Source organism: Dromiciops gliroides, chromosome 3, assembly GCF_019393635.1.
Source record: "Dromiciops gliroides isolate mDroGli1 chromosome 3, mDroGli1.pri, whole genome shotgun sequence".
In the NCBI taxonomy this organism is placed as follows: domain Eukaryota; kingdom Metazoa; phylum Chordata; class Mammalia; order Microbiotheria; family Microbiotheriidae; genus Dromiciops; species Dromiciops gliroides.
The window spans coordinates 418,699,743-418,712,399 of NC_057863.1; the positions used below are offsets into that span (position 1 = coordinate 418,699,743).

Consider the following 12,657-nt stretch of genomic DNA (forward strand, 5'->3'; position numbering starts at 1 on the left):
CTTGACATGAAAGGCACACATGCAAATTTAAGTTTGCTTTATTATTTTAAAAAACAACAACAAAAACATCTGGGAATGCTTTGAGGATAATCCCAGAAGCTAACTCCACCTATGTCCAAGAAGAAGCCTGGCTAGGTACCAAGATGTACATCCCCAGCAGGCTAGAATTTAGGAAACAAATTATTTGGCCAAGAAAAAAGGAGAATGGATTGAGAGAGAGAATATTTGGGCTAATCCCAATCACTGATTACTTTGTGAAGTTGACCAAGTCACAATTCTTTCAGGCCTCAGTTTCTTCCTCTTTAAAATGATGTTGGATTAGATAATCTCTAAAATCCCCTTGATCTCTAAATGCCATGAAACAAAAACCTCCAAGTGGCCTCAAGTCATCCTTGGGCCCCTTCAGCTTCTTCAGCTAAAAGGAGAAAGTATCAACAATAATAGGTTTTAGACTTCCCAAAAGATCAACTTAATCAATTTGCACTCTAAAGGCAAGATGTCTGGCCGATAGGTGGTGCAGTGGACAGAGCACTGTACCCACAGCCAGCAAGATCTGACTTCAAATCTGGACACAGATACTTATTAGTTGTGTGACCCTGGGCAAGTCACTTAATCACTGTCTCGGTTTCCTAAACTGAGAATTGGGGATCATAGTAGCGACTTTCTCTCAAGGTTGTTGTAAAGATCATAGGAGATAATGTTTGCAATACAAATATGAAATGTTTCTAATATTGATATGAAACATTTCTAATATTTGTTTAGCATAGTGCCTGCCACATAACAGGTGTTTAATAAATGTTTGTTTCTTCCTACTTCACCATCACCAAGGGACTTGATGGCAACATTGCTTACTTGTAGAGAAAGTAGCAGAAAAAAACCCACCGTATTGAATATTGAAAAGGCACCTAAAGTGATGACAGTCATGTGTAACTATTAAAATAAACCAGAACACAATGGATCAACTACAAAGAGAAACAGTAGCTGAAATACTCTGTATATGGAGAGTATGGTGAATTTTGAAAATGTGTCACAAACCTTAAAAGTGTCATATTAATAGTAGCTATTATTATCTTTGTCAAGTGACCAACAAGTTGGTATACTGAACTACATGAATTTTACAGTTATCTCACTATAAAGACAAATATAACAAAACTACAGTTAAACAGGGCAGCTCTCAACTTCTCATAAAATGCAAAAGAAAAGAAAAATTGGCTTTATCCAGTTGCTAAAGCCAACAAGAACTATTTCATGAAATGTGTAATCATCTCACTTAGTGCTTACTGAAAGAACATCAACTCCCTTAGAGCAGGGCCTGGGAATTTTGTCTTCAAATCCCAGTAAGTAAGTACTTAATAAATGCTTCTTGATAGGCACAAACAAAAAAGACCATCATGAAGATAACTGCAGCTTACAAGTCACCATCTGTTGCAGAGGATAAAGAAGCAGAGAAACTATGAAGAACTTGACAAGATCATATAAATCAGGTCAATGTGTTGCTGTTCATCCTTCCCTTTCAAAGAAGGCCAATAACATCATGGGGTAATGTCTTGACTTGGCGTGAATAAAGTAGACATCTCTCTAACTCGCTCATGGGTTTGAGACCTGTCAATTACCCTCATAGGCTCATCTGTAGAGATGGTTCATCAGGGTGTGGCTGCCACCATGCTACAGCCTCTTGAAGGCACAGGTGAGAGTTGAGCTAAGGTGGACACCAATGGTGGATGAGCAGCTCTGAAAAGGACTCAGCAAGCTCTCACACTAAAGGTGCCAGCCCTTCCTGGACATCCCATACACCATGCATTGATACTCAATGACTTCAATTTATAGATAGTCACAGGGAAAGATATGAAAAACATGACTCAGAATGAAAAAGATGTAAAAGGCCAAAGATGTGGCGTCTACTCAGAAGGCTCATTCCTGTATATCATGACTATTTCAAGAATAAAGTCAGAAGGTGCTAGATATAATCACGTAAAAATAAAATTGCTTATCCTGTAGCAGATAGGAAATTATTTATTATTGATAGGGGAGTAATTTTTTTGAGGTTTTCCCCTTTTGTTCTGATTCTTCTTCTACAACATGACTAATGAGGAAATGTTTAATGTGACTGTACATATATAACCTATATCAGATTTCTTTCTGTCTTGGGGAGGGGGGGAAGGAGGGAGAAAAAATTAGAACTCAAAATGTTATAAAAACAAATGTTGAAAACTATCTTTACATGTAACTGGAAAAAATAAAATACTATTAAGATTGTAGGGAGCAGTTAGGTGGCACAGTGGATAGAGCACTGGCCCTGGATTCAGGAGTACCAGAGTTCAAATCCGGCCTCAGACACTTGACACTTACTAGCTGTGTGACCCTGGGCAAGTCACTTAACCCCAATTGCCTCACTAAAAAAAAAAAATTTAAAAAAAACCAAACCAAAACAAAGCAACACCCACTACTGCTGTTACTTTGTACCCAGTACATTTCACTTTTCATCAGCTCATTTAAGTCTTACCAGGTTTTTCTGAGAGCATCACTTCTTCCTTCCCTCTTCCCCTCTTCCTCCCTCCCCTCTTGCCCCCCCTCCCCATCCTTCCCCCTTGTTCAGGTACAATATGAATGAGATGACTTAAGGTTCACAAAGTCTTAGCTCACAATAGCTCAGGTAGTGAGGGAAGTGTAGGGGTTAACTCAAGTCACTCACAACAGCCCATGCCCTGCCCTTTGGTTATTAATAACTATTAAAAGACATCATCTTTGCAGCAAAGCTGAGGGGAACCCATCAATATATGTGATCTTTACAATTTACATTGGAAAAAAAACTGATCAAAATGCCTAAATTAACTTTTACAATAATACATGGGGGGGGGGGGAGGAAGACAGGTAAGAGAGATTTGGCATTATAGGACTTAAATGTGAATCCTGGCTCTTCACTTACAATAGGGAAGGGAGAAAGAATTTAATAAAGACCTACTACATGCCAGGCACTGTAGCTAAGCACTTTATAAATATTATCTCACTTGATCCTTACAATAGCCTTGGGAGGTAGGTACTATTATCATCCCCATTTTGCTTCAAAAATTCAGTTACTTTTGCTAACTATATTACCCTCCATCCCATTCCCTCCCCACACTGTTTATTCTCTATCTCCTTTCACCTTGTCCTTCCTCAAGTGTTCTGCTTCTGACTACCCCTCCCCCAATTTGCCCTATCTTCTATCACCCACCATATCCTCTTTTATCCCCTTCTCCTCCTACTTTTCTGTAAGGTAAGAAAGATTTCTATACCCAATTGAGTGTACATTATTCCCACTTATCGGGCTGCATTGTTATTTATCATACCCCTGTGCTGGGTACATTGTGCCTCCAACCCTCCTACTTTTCAGCTTCCTTATGTGGGTTGTCTTCCCCCATCAGACTTCTAAACAGAGTGAGACATCGACTCCTTTAAGACAAGGATTGTCTTTTTTTGTATTTCCAAGTGCTTAGAACAATGCCCGACAAACAGTAGGTTCTTAATAAATATTTATTGGTTGACCAAAAGGAACTGAGGACAAAAGATAGAACCATAAAAATTCCTTCCCTACAGGGCATTCTGTGTCAAAGTAACATTAAATTCTTAAGACAATTTTATAAAAAAGAAAACAAATGTGGCTCATAAGTGGTAATTATTTCCATGTCATCACCAACATATATATCATGCAGGAACATCAATGGCCTATGCTTCTTTTAATGCTTTTGTGACATCAATACAATTGACCTCCTTACTCAGTCACCCCAGGACAAACCCCTCCCCTTTATAAAAATGTGCTAATTTAAATTTAATAAAAGTCCTTGGGTCTTGAAATGCTATTTAGGATAGTCTACCACCTCTGGTAGTAGTCTTCCTGCCTCTAGTCAGGATGTCACTTAACTCATACTAGAAAAAGATGCCTTTTTAAATTTTTATTTTTAAAACAGCACCAGAGAAGGGTAGTAGCACATGGTTTATATCAGCCCCTTTCTGGAAAATGTATTGTCCAGAAATGTAAACACAGGGTGGTAGGTCACACTTCTATAGCACTTGAAGCCTTAAAAAGCACTTAACTCACCCTTACTGAGTTCAGCAGTACATGTAGTAGCTTCAATTTACAGAACATGAAAACGAGGCTTGGGAAGGTCATAGACTTGCCCATGTTTGTATAGATAGCTATAATGAGAGATGGGATTCATACCAAGGGTTCTTGATCCTAAGTACAGTGTACTTTTAGATGTTTCCTGTTGTTTCTATATCCATTATAACTCATACTCAATTTTCTATTCAATTTATATGTGGACATGGCTTATCCAATAACTAAAATGTACACAGTAATAATGTTGTTCATCCTGTATCTTGTCTGGTACCTCCTATAGTGCCCTGTAGACTCTAATAGATTGTTAATTGATTTCAAGTTTTCTGAAATTAAAAATAAAAAGGAAGAATGAATTCTTGAGTACGCCTTCCACAAGAAAGGTTAGCAAACATTCTGGTCCAAAATCAGGCTAACATTTATTTTCTGAGTAAAATAACTTATATTTATATATCACTTGCAAGATTTTAAAACTCCTAGGTAACAGTACACTTTCCTTTTCTTCCGATTGGTCTCAGTAAGGTTCAATGATTTGCAGAGGATGACAAAGCTAGTAAATGCCAAAGCCAGGATTTCAACTCAAATCTCTTTGATTCCAAATCCAGGGCTCCTTTTCATCTGGTTTGTGAATGAAATACAATTTGTAAAGAAAAAAACAATTTCTAATTAAAATTAAATAAATATTAACTAAAAATTTAATTCCATAAATTAAAAAGAAAAAAAGGAACAACTGTAGAGGTATAGAATGAAAAAAAAAAAAAAGAACAGTGGAGAAAATCGAGGGGTTTTTCTACCAGGTTTGCAAATGAAAGTTAAATTGAGAGAAAAAACAATGGTCTTTCCTACAATCTTTCTTACCTTGTTGCCCATATTCTGTTTTATAACTTCCTGTACCAGCACATCAGCCAATGTCTTGAAGTCATTTATAAATTTCTTGTTCTTTTCTCCATCTTTCTTTTCTTCTATTAGTAGTTGGAAAAGTGATTCTTGCTGCCTGCAGGCCCGGGCAATGTTTGCTGCCTTTTCAGAAACATAGACCAGTTCCCGGAGGATTTCTGACATTTCTGAAAGCTGTGCCTTTCAGCTGGTAGCAGAGGATGAAAGCCACACAGAAACTCTAGACTGCTGTCTGCTGGAAAAATACAAGAATGTGAAAGAAAAGTAAGCTCAGGAAAGATGATGCAAAATTATGTGTCACTGAAAGGGAGTCCCCTGGCACCACTACAATTAAGTATCTGTCTAACTGTGGCATGGCTGAAAAAGTGAAATTCGTGGGTCTTTGGGGGCAGAGACCATATTGGTTTCAATCCAACTGGTCATTTGTATTTTTTATGGATGTCTAAATGTTATTTTGTGGGCTAGTGGTTTTTTTTATTTCTTCATTTTTTAAATTTCCATTTATTTAGAATTTATTTTTTCCCCAAATTATATGTAAAAACAATTTTAATGTCAATTTTTATAATGTCATGTTCCAAATTCTCTTCCTCCCTCCCTCCCCACTCCCACTTAAGAACACAAGCAATTCAATATAAATTATGCATGTGTAGTCATGCGGAACATTTCCACATTAGTCAGTTTGTGAAAAAAAGAAATAAAAACTTAAGAAAAAGGAACTAAAAAAATTATGCTTCAATCTGTATTCAGACACCATCAGTTCTTTCTCTGGAGATGGACCGCATTTTTCCTAAGTCCTTCAGAGTTGTCTTATATCACTGTATTGCTGAAAATAACTAAGTCATTCACAGCTAATCATCTTACAATATTGCTGTTACTTTGTATACATTACATTGCGCTTTGCATCAGCTCATGTAAATCTTTCCAGGTTTTTCTGATAGCATCCTGCTCATCTTTTCTGATAGCACAATAGTCTTTCATCATAATCACATACCATAATTTGTTCAGGCTTTCCCCAGTTGATGGCATCTCCTCAATTTTGAATTCAACTTTTTGGGAGGTTTTTTTTTTTTAATCTCTTTTCGGATACTGACCTAGTAGTGGTATTACTATGTGGGCTGGTGTTTTAAAGAAGAGTTAGAAGGTGGGGTTTTTTGCTTTTGTTTTTGTTTTTTAGTCCTATCTAAAGAGACTTTTATGCATGAAGATCTGTTGAAAACTTTGCTGAATGAAAGTCTAGGTTACTGACTAAATTTCAATGCCCCATGTCTTTCTATCCAGAGAAAGAGAAGACCTGAGCCCACATCCTATTTCTGGTACTTGCCTGCTTGACTTAACTTTCCTGGGTCTCAGTTTCCTCAAGTGCAAAATAAGAAGTTTGGACTAGGTGACTTTTAAGGCCCCTTCCAGTTCCATATGGTTCTATGACAAATCAAGGGGGTTGTCATGGTCAATGAATAGCTGGATTGCCTACACTTTAGAAGCGGGAGGGAAAAGATGCCTCACCAAATTCTAGGGGTAGCTTTCTTATTGAGTATTGTGCAGTCTTCAAAGAAGTCTGATGCCACCCTTGAACCCCAGATCTTGGCCAGTTTGATATGTGAAGGAAAATTCTTACATTCCTATTCTCTTTCCTGGTGCTTTGTTGAAACTTGTTCCCAGTGGGACCCGGCAAGTTTGATTCTACTAATTGTTTTGTTACTGGTTGGTAGTGACCTCTAACAGAATGAGAGGATCATTGTCTTGGAAGAGGAGAGGTCATTTGTGTCAACCCCCTCATTTTGGAGATGAGAAAACTAAAGTTCAGAGAAAAGTTAATTTACTTGCCTAGAGTCACCCAGGCAGTACGTGATGGAAGTTGGATACAAATCCCGCTGTGGAGGGAGAGACATACAACCTGGAACTTTATAATGATGTCCTTGGGTTTTTTTTTCAGTCATTTCAATTGTGTCCAATTCTAAGTGACCCCATTTGGAATATACTTGGCAAAGACACTAGAGTGGTTTGCCATTTCCTTCTCCAGCTCATTTTACAGATGAGGAAACTGGGGCAAACAAGGTTAAGTGACTTGCCTAGAGTCACACAACTGGTGTTAGACCAGATTTGAATTCAGGAAGATGAGTCTTCCTGACTCCAAGCCTAGCACCCTATCCACTGTGCCACTTAGCTGCTCCCTGAATAAGCAATAAAATAGGATTGAGATTCTCATCCATGAGGCCTTTTCCCAATTCTTTGTATGTATCTACTAGGATAGCCTTAAAAGAATTTAGAGCTAAATCTTGACTCCAAATCCATTCTTCTTTCCATTGTACCATGCTTCCTCTTCTTTAATGAATCAAGAGCTGAGTATGGTTTCAGAGTCCATTCTAATATTTTGCTAGTGCCTATTGTAAAAAATTAATTATTAATAAATTTCCACACTACTGAATAGAGCTCTGCTCTTTAAATCAACTCTTAACAAAACAAAATAATAGAGTGGAATCTTGTGATGAGTCCATCTCTACAGGAAAAGCTATGGAATATCCTTAAAGTCAACTCCTATAAGGGTATCTTGCTGGCACTTAACTAACCATTCTTTAATTCAAGATAAACCATCCTTTTACCAAGTTTTGCTCCAAGATAAAATCCAGGCATCCCTTACACCTCTTGGTTATCTATGCTAGTCATCTATGCTGGTTATCTAGGCCAGCATAATTAAAGTCTTTGCAGACTACATGACCCAGATAACAGAATATGAATTACCTAATCAGCTGGTTATGAGTCAGGACGAGCTTGAAGGAACCACAGAGATTATTATATAGCTTCATTTTCAAGATGAGAAAACTGAGGCCCAGAGAGAAAGTGACTTGCCAAGAATCTCATAGGTAACAGTAGAGCTAGAATCCACATCTCCTAGTTCAGTGCCATTTTAACCATATTGGTCTCACTACTTGTCTGGGTGTGCTCCATTCTTTCCCTGCCAGAAGAACCCACTAAAACACAGCCTTGGTACTACAGGCTCACTGAACAGTAGTACTACACTCCTGATTCACTTGGACATACTTTTTTTTTTTGGTGAGGTGATTGGGGTTAAGTGACTTGCCTAGGGTCACACAGCTAGTAAGTGTCAAGTGTCTGAGGCTGGATTTGAACTCGGGTCCTCTTGATTCCAGGGCCAGTCTCTGTCCACTGCACCACCTAGGTGCCCCACCAAATTCACTTGGAGACCAAACAAACTCTGAAATCCCCATTCCTCAAGACATTGGGAGTCTTTACCTGGGGTCTACAAAGTAGGTTTTAAAAAATATTTTTATAATTATATTTTGATATAACTGGTTTCCTTTGTAATTCTACAAAAGTTTTTTATGCACTTAAAAACATTATTTAGAGAAAGAATACATGGGTTTCATTAGTCTCCTGCCAAAGGTGTCCCTGATATATAAAGGGTTTATAACTCCAGCTTGGGAGGATACTCATGATGCCTATATTGATGCCTATACTAGATTTCTGCTCCATTGTTATGTTTCACTAGATAATGCAATGGCCCTTAAATCCGTAGTGTAAATGAAACAGTTCTCCCTTGACTAAAAGGATCATACCCTAGGAGGAAGACAAAGATGTTAGATCCCCTTTTTACTATGCCTGTGGAAGGGAATAATTCCTGTCACATCTTGGAATTCTACATAAGGCATAACATGCCCAAAAATTCTCAGGAGAAAAAAAAAAAAACAGGAGAGAGAGTTAGGAACAACAGTCAGGGTTTCAGATGCACAAATTATGAGAAACAAAATGAAAGTCAAAATTGTAACCCGAAGAGGTACATACACTCTTTCAGATATTATTGATGGCATCTAGGTGGCTTAATAGTTAGAGCTCTTGCAGTTAGACCCAAATTCAAATCCTTAGATACTTATGAGCTGTGGGACTTTTTAAAGTCACAACCTCAGTTTCCTCATCTTTTGGGGGCTATTCATAGCACCCACCTTACAGGGTTGTGGAGAAGGATCAAATGAGAGAATACATGTAGAGAACTCTGCAAACCTTGAAGTGCTTTATAAATGTTACCTATTTCATTGAGTCTTGGTAGAAAAGGACTTGTGATTGGACAATGCCAGTGAAATCATAAAGGAGAAGGGGGCAGTACTGTTATGTCAAGCTCCATCCCCCTCTATAGAAATCTATAACCCCAAAGGTAGAAGCATGTCAGAGTGGACTTGTATTAATAAGGAGAAAGACAGACATGATTTTGCTGGGGGAGGGGGGGTATTTAGCTTCCATCCATATGAAATTTATGGGTGATGCTTCCCAACTTTTAGTCACAAAAGATGAAAGTGGTGAGGTATATGTTGCTTTCAATTACCTGGACACCAATCAGTAGCCTTATCATGCTAAAACATAGCATCCTACAAATGCTTGATTTAGCCAGCTTACAATCTGATCTATCAGACACAAAGGGAACTACTTGTCCAGGTTTAGTTTTGACTAACAAGGGAAGTGCTGGTTTGTAAAGGGAAAGCGACTAGGATCTCAGAGGAAGCCATCAACATCATCATCCTCTTAGACCAGATTTAAGCAGCCCAACCAGATTAAAATTTAACTGGGAGATGCTTAACAAAAGTATAATACAAAGTAGATAATATTAATTTGTTGTTTACTACTAGTAGTCACTGAGTGGCAGAGCTAGGTGGTGCAGTAGATAGAGTGCTGGGGCCTAGTCAGGAAGACATCTTCCTGAGTTCAAATCTAGCCTCAGATACTTACTAGCTGTGAGACCCTGGGCAAGTCACTTAATCCTGTTTGCCTCAATTTCCTCATCTGTAACATGAGCTGGAGAATGAAACGGCAAGCCATTCCAGCATTCATGCTAAGAAAACCCCAAATGGGGTCACGAAGAGTGGGACATGACTGAAACTAAACAAGTTACTATGCAGCAGCAAGGACCTGTTTCTATTTGAGTTTGACACCAATGATCTTAGATCTCCTTAACTTAAGTGGGGAATGCTGAGCACAATTCATATAGCCAATTTACTTTGGAAAGCTCAGAGAAAAGACCTTCGTGATGCATGGCTAGGCATACTAAAGGGGATCATGTTGGCCAAGAGGTAGCTGAATGATTTGTAATAGCAAGATCCTGAAAGGCAACTAGTTGTCCATAAGTAGGAAATGGTTAGACAAGTTATAGTATATAAATGGTTTTTAAATTTTAAAAAAATTAACCAAAATTTATTTTCTCTCTCATCTTCCTGCCTCCATTTAAAAAAAGAAAAGAAAAGAAAAGAAAAACAAAACTCTTGTAACAAATAAGCATAGTCAAGCAAAATAAAGTCTAGCACTAGCCACATATCCAAAAAATATGTTACTTTTCTGTCAGGGGTAAGGTGGCTTGCCAGGTATTTTACAATGATCTCATCTGATCCTCACAACAACTCCAAAAGGTAAGTGTTTTTATTATCTACATTTTACAGCTGAGGAAACTGAGGCAGAGAACGGTTAGGTGACTTGTCCAGGTTCATACAACTATAGTTGGTATCTGAGGCCATATTTGAACTTAGGTCTTCCTGACTATAGACCCAGTGCTCTCTCAACCGCACCACCCATCTAGACTGATCAGAGCTCTGAAGTCTTTCAATATTTTTTTTATTTTTTACAATTCTGTTATATAAATTGTTTTCCAGGTTCTACTTGCTTCACTCTTCATTATTCCTTTGATTATTTCTCACAGCACAGCAGTATTGTATTACATTCATATGCCATAATTTGTTTGACAATTCTCCTTAATTTTCAGTTCTCTGCCATTACAAAAAGGTCTGCTATAAATATTTTTATACACATAGATCCTTTCCCTCTTTCTTGGACATCTTTGGACCCTAATAGTGGTTTTACCTAGTCAAAGGGTATTCACACTTAAATTACTTTTTGGACATAACTCCACACACATTGCTTTCCAGAATAGCTGTACCAATTCACCACACCAATGTGTTGGACATAAATGTAATGAAAAATTATTATGCCCTAAGAAAAGGCCAATAGAAGAAGTTAAATCGAGGAACATTTATCTGAAATGATACAGTGTCAAGAAAGCTGATCACAAAAGTCTAGGGACTGACAATGATGTTTTAAAGACAACAGCAACAAATCTATTTTAAATACAGAAAGAGATTCAAAGGGTGACAGAAATAAGACATTTTGGCAACTCCCTTTTTAGAAATAATATACATATCTTTGGGGTTTTTTTCGTTAGAGAATGTACATATAACAACTTTATGGATATATCCAATAATTTACAATCTTTTCCACTTGGTTTTGTTTCTTCCCATTATTTTTCATTGTACTTGTTAATGGAAGATAAAATAGAATTTTAAAAGAGACACAGGGAATTCTAACAAATTTCTGACAATCACCCCCCCCCCAAAAAAAAGCCTGATGAGGAAAAAAGAGAATCTAAAGAAGCCAATGGGTCTAAATTAATCTCAGCTTTTAAAGTAACATGTACCAATGTGGTCAAAGAGAGTTCATACCCAAGGATGAAGGCAAAAAGTTGACACCAAGCTGCAAAAACAGCATCAAGAAGACTAAATCCTTGAAAGAACTAAAGCTAGAAAAAACCAAACACACCAAGGAAAACAAAAGGTTTATTAAGCAATGTTCACTACAAGAAAAACAAGGAATATAACCCATATCTTAAAACACAGTATAATTTTAACAGACGAGAGTGAGAAAACAGGGTTCCTTAACTGTCATTTTGTTTCTCTCCTTCTGAATTAAAGAGGATGGTGCCCTAATTGGAAAGGGTAGACTAAGCATAGATGAAAAAGGGAAAGGAGGATAACAAGGAGGAGAAAACATTTAAAACATTTAGGTGTTATTTTACTAAATTCAGGTTTACAAGTCTGAAAAATTATATCACAGAGGACTAAATTTCTATGTCTAACCATAAGTCCCATTAGTAATTAGACCAGGAGAGGTAATGGAAGATTATAGATATTCAGATATTCCTGTTTTTCAAAAGAGAAAAGAAAAATCCACCCATGTGCCAAGCATTGTCCTAAGTGCTGGAAATATGGTGATACAAAAAAAAAATAAGATAGTACTGTCTTTGAAGGAACTCATAGTCTTAATGTGGAGAGGGGAGGAAGACAGAAAACAGTTAGGTACATGGTGGATGGAAGAGTCCAGAAATCTTAACAGTACATTGGCAGGGCAGAGGTAGTGCCTGCCCTGGAGTCTAGGGGGGTAGAATAGTAGAACAGATGCAAAAGTCTGATATTCCTCTATCTTAGAGAAAGGATATGATGGGCGATTCCCAGCTCATCCAAGTTGTATGAGCTGCTGAACTACACTTTGTACCCAATCACCCCATTATTTGGGTAATACTTCAAAATCTTTGGAGCACTTTATATATATTATCTCATTGGGCCCTCACAATAACCCTTCTAGGAAGGTACTATAGATGTTTTTCTATTTTTACAGATGAGGAAACTGAGCCTCTGAGTGTAACTGAATTCACCCATGGTCACACAGTCTATAGGTGTTAGTGACAGGATTTGCACCCTAGCCTTAACACTCCAAGTTAAATCCTCTATCCATCATGCCACATTATTATCTCTCATTTTAAAACGGATAATAAAAGGGAGTGTATTAAGGAAGTTGGAAAGTCTAGAAACAATATCTTGTGGCTACTTCTAGGC

General features: G+C 37.6%; 1 protein-coding gene across 10 annotated transcripts in view; it reads right to left on the reverse strand.

The window, feature by feature from the left end:
* The window catches only part of INPP1 (inositol polyphosphate-1-phosphatase), a 60,303-nt gene that overhangs the window by 10,009 nt on the left and 37,637 nt on the right, over positions 1-12,657 (reverse strand). For 6 of the 10 annotated variants that reach the window (XM_043997480.1, XM_043997476.1, XM_043997477.1 and 3 more), the window contains one exon: positions 4,955-5,228. In XM_043997480.1, the coding sequence (XP_043853415.1) occupies positions 4,955-5,158 (204 nt within the window). In that variant the 5' untranslated portion in view covers positions 5,159-5,228. The remainder of the gene's footprint in view (positions 1-4,954; positions 5,229-12,657) is intronic. The other 4 variants (XM_043997481.1, XM_043997478.1, XM_043997479.1 and 1 more) reach the window with 1 other exon arrangement.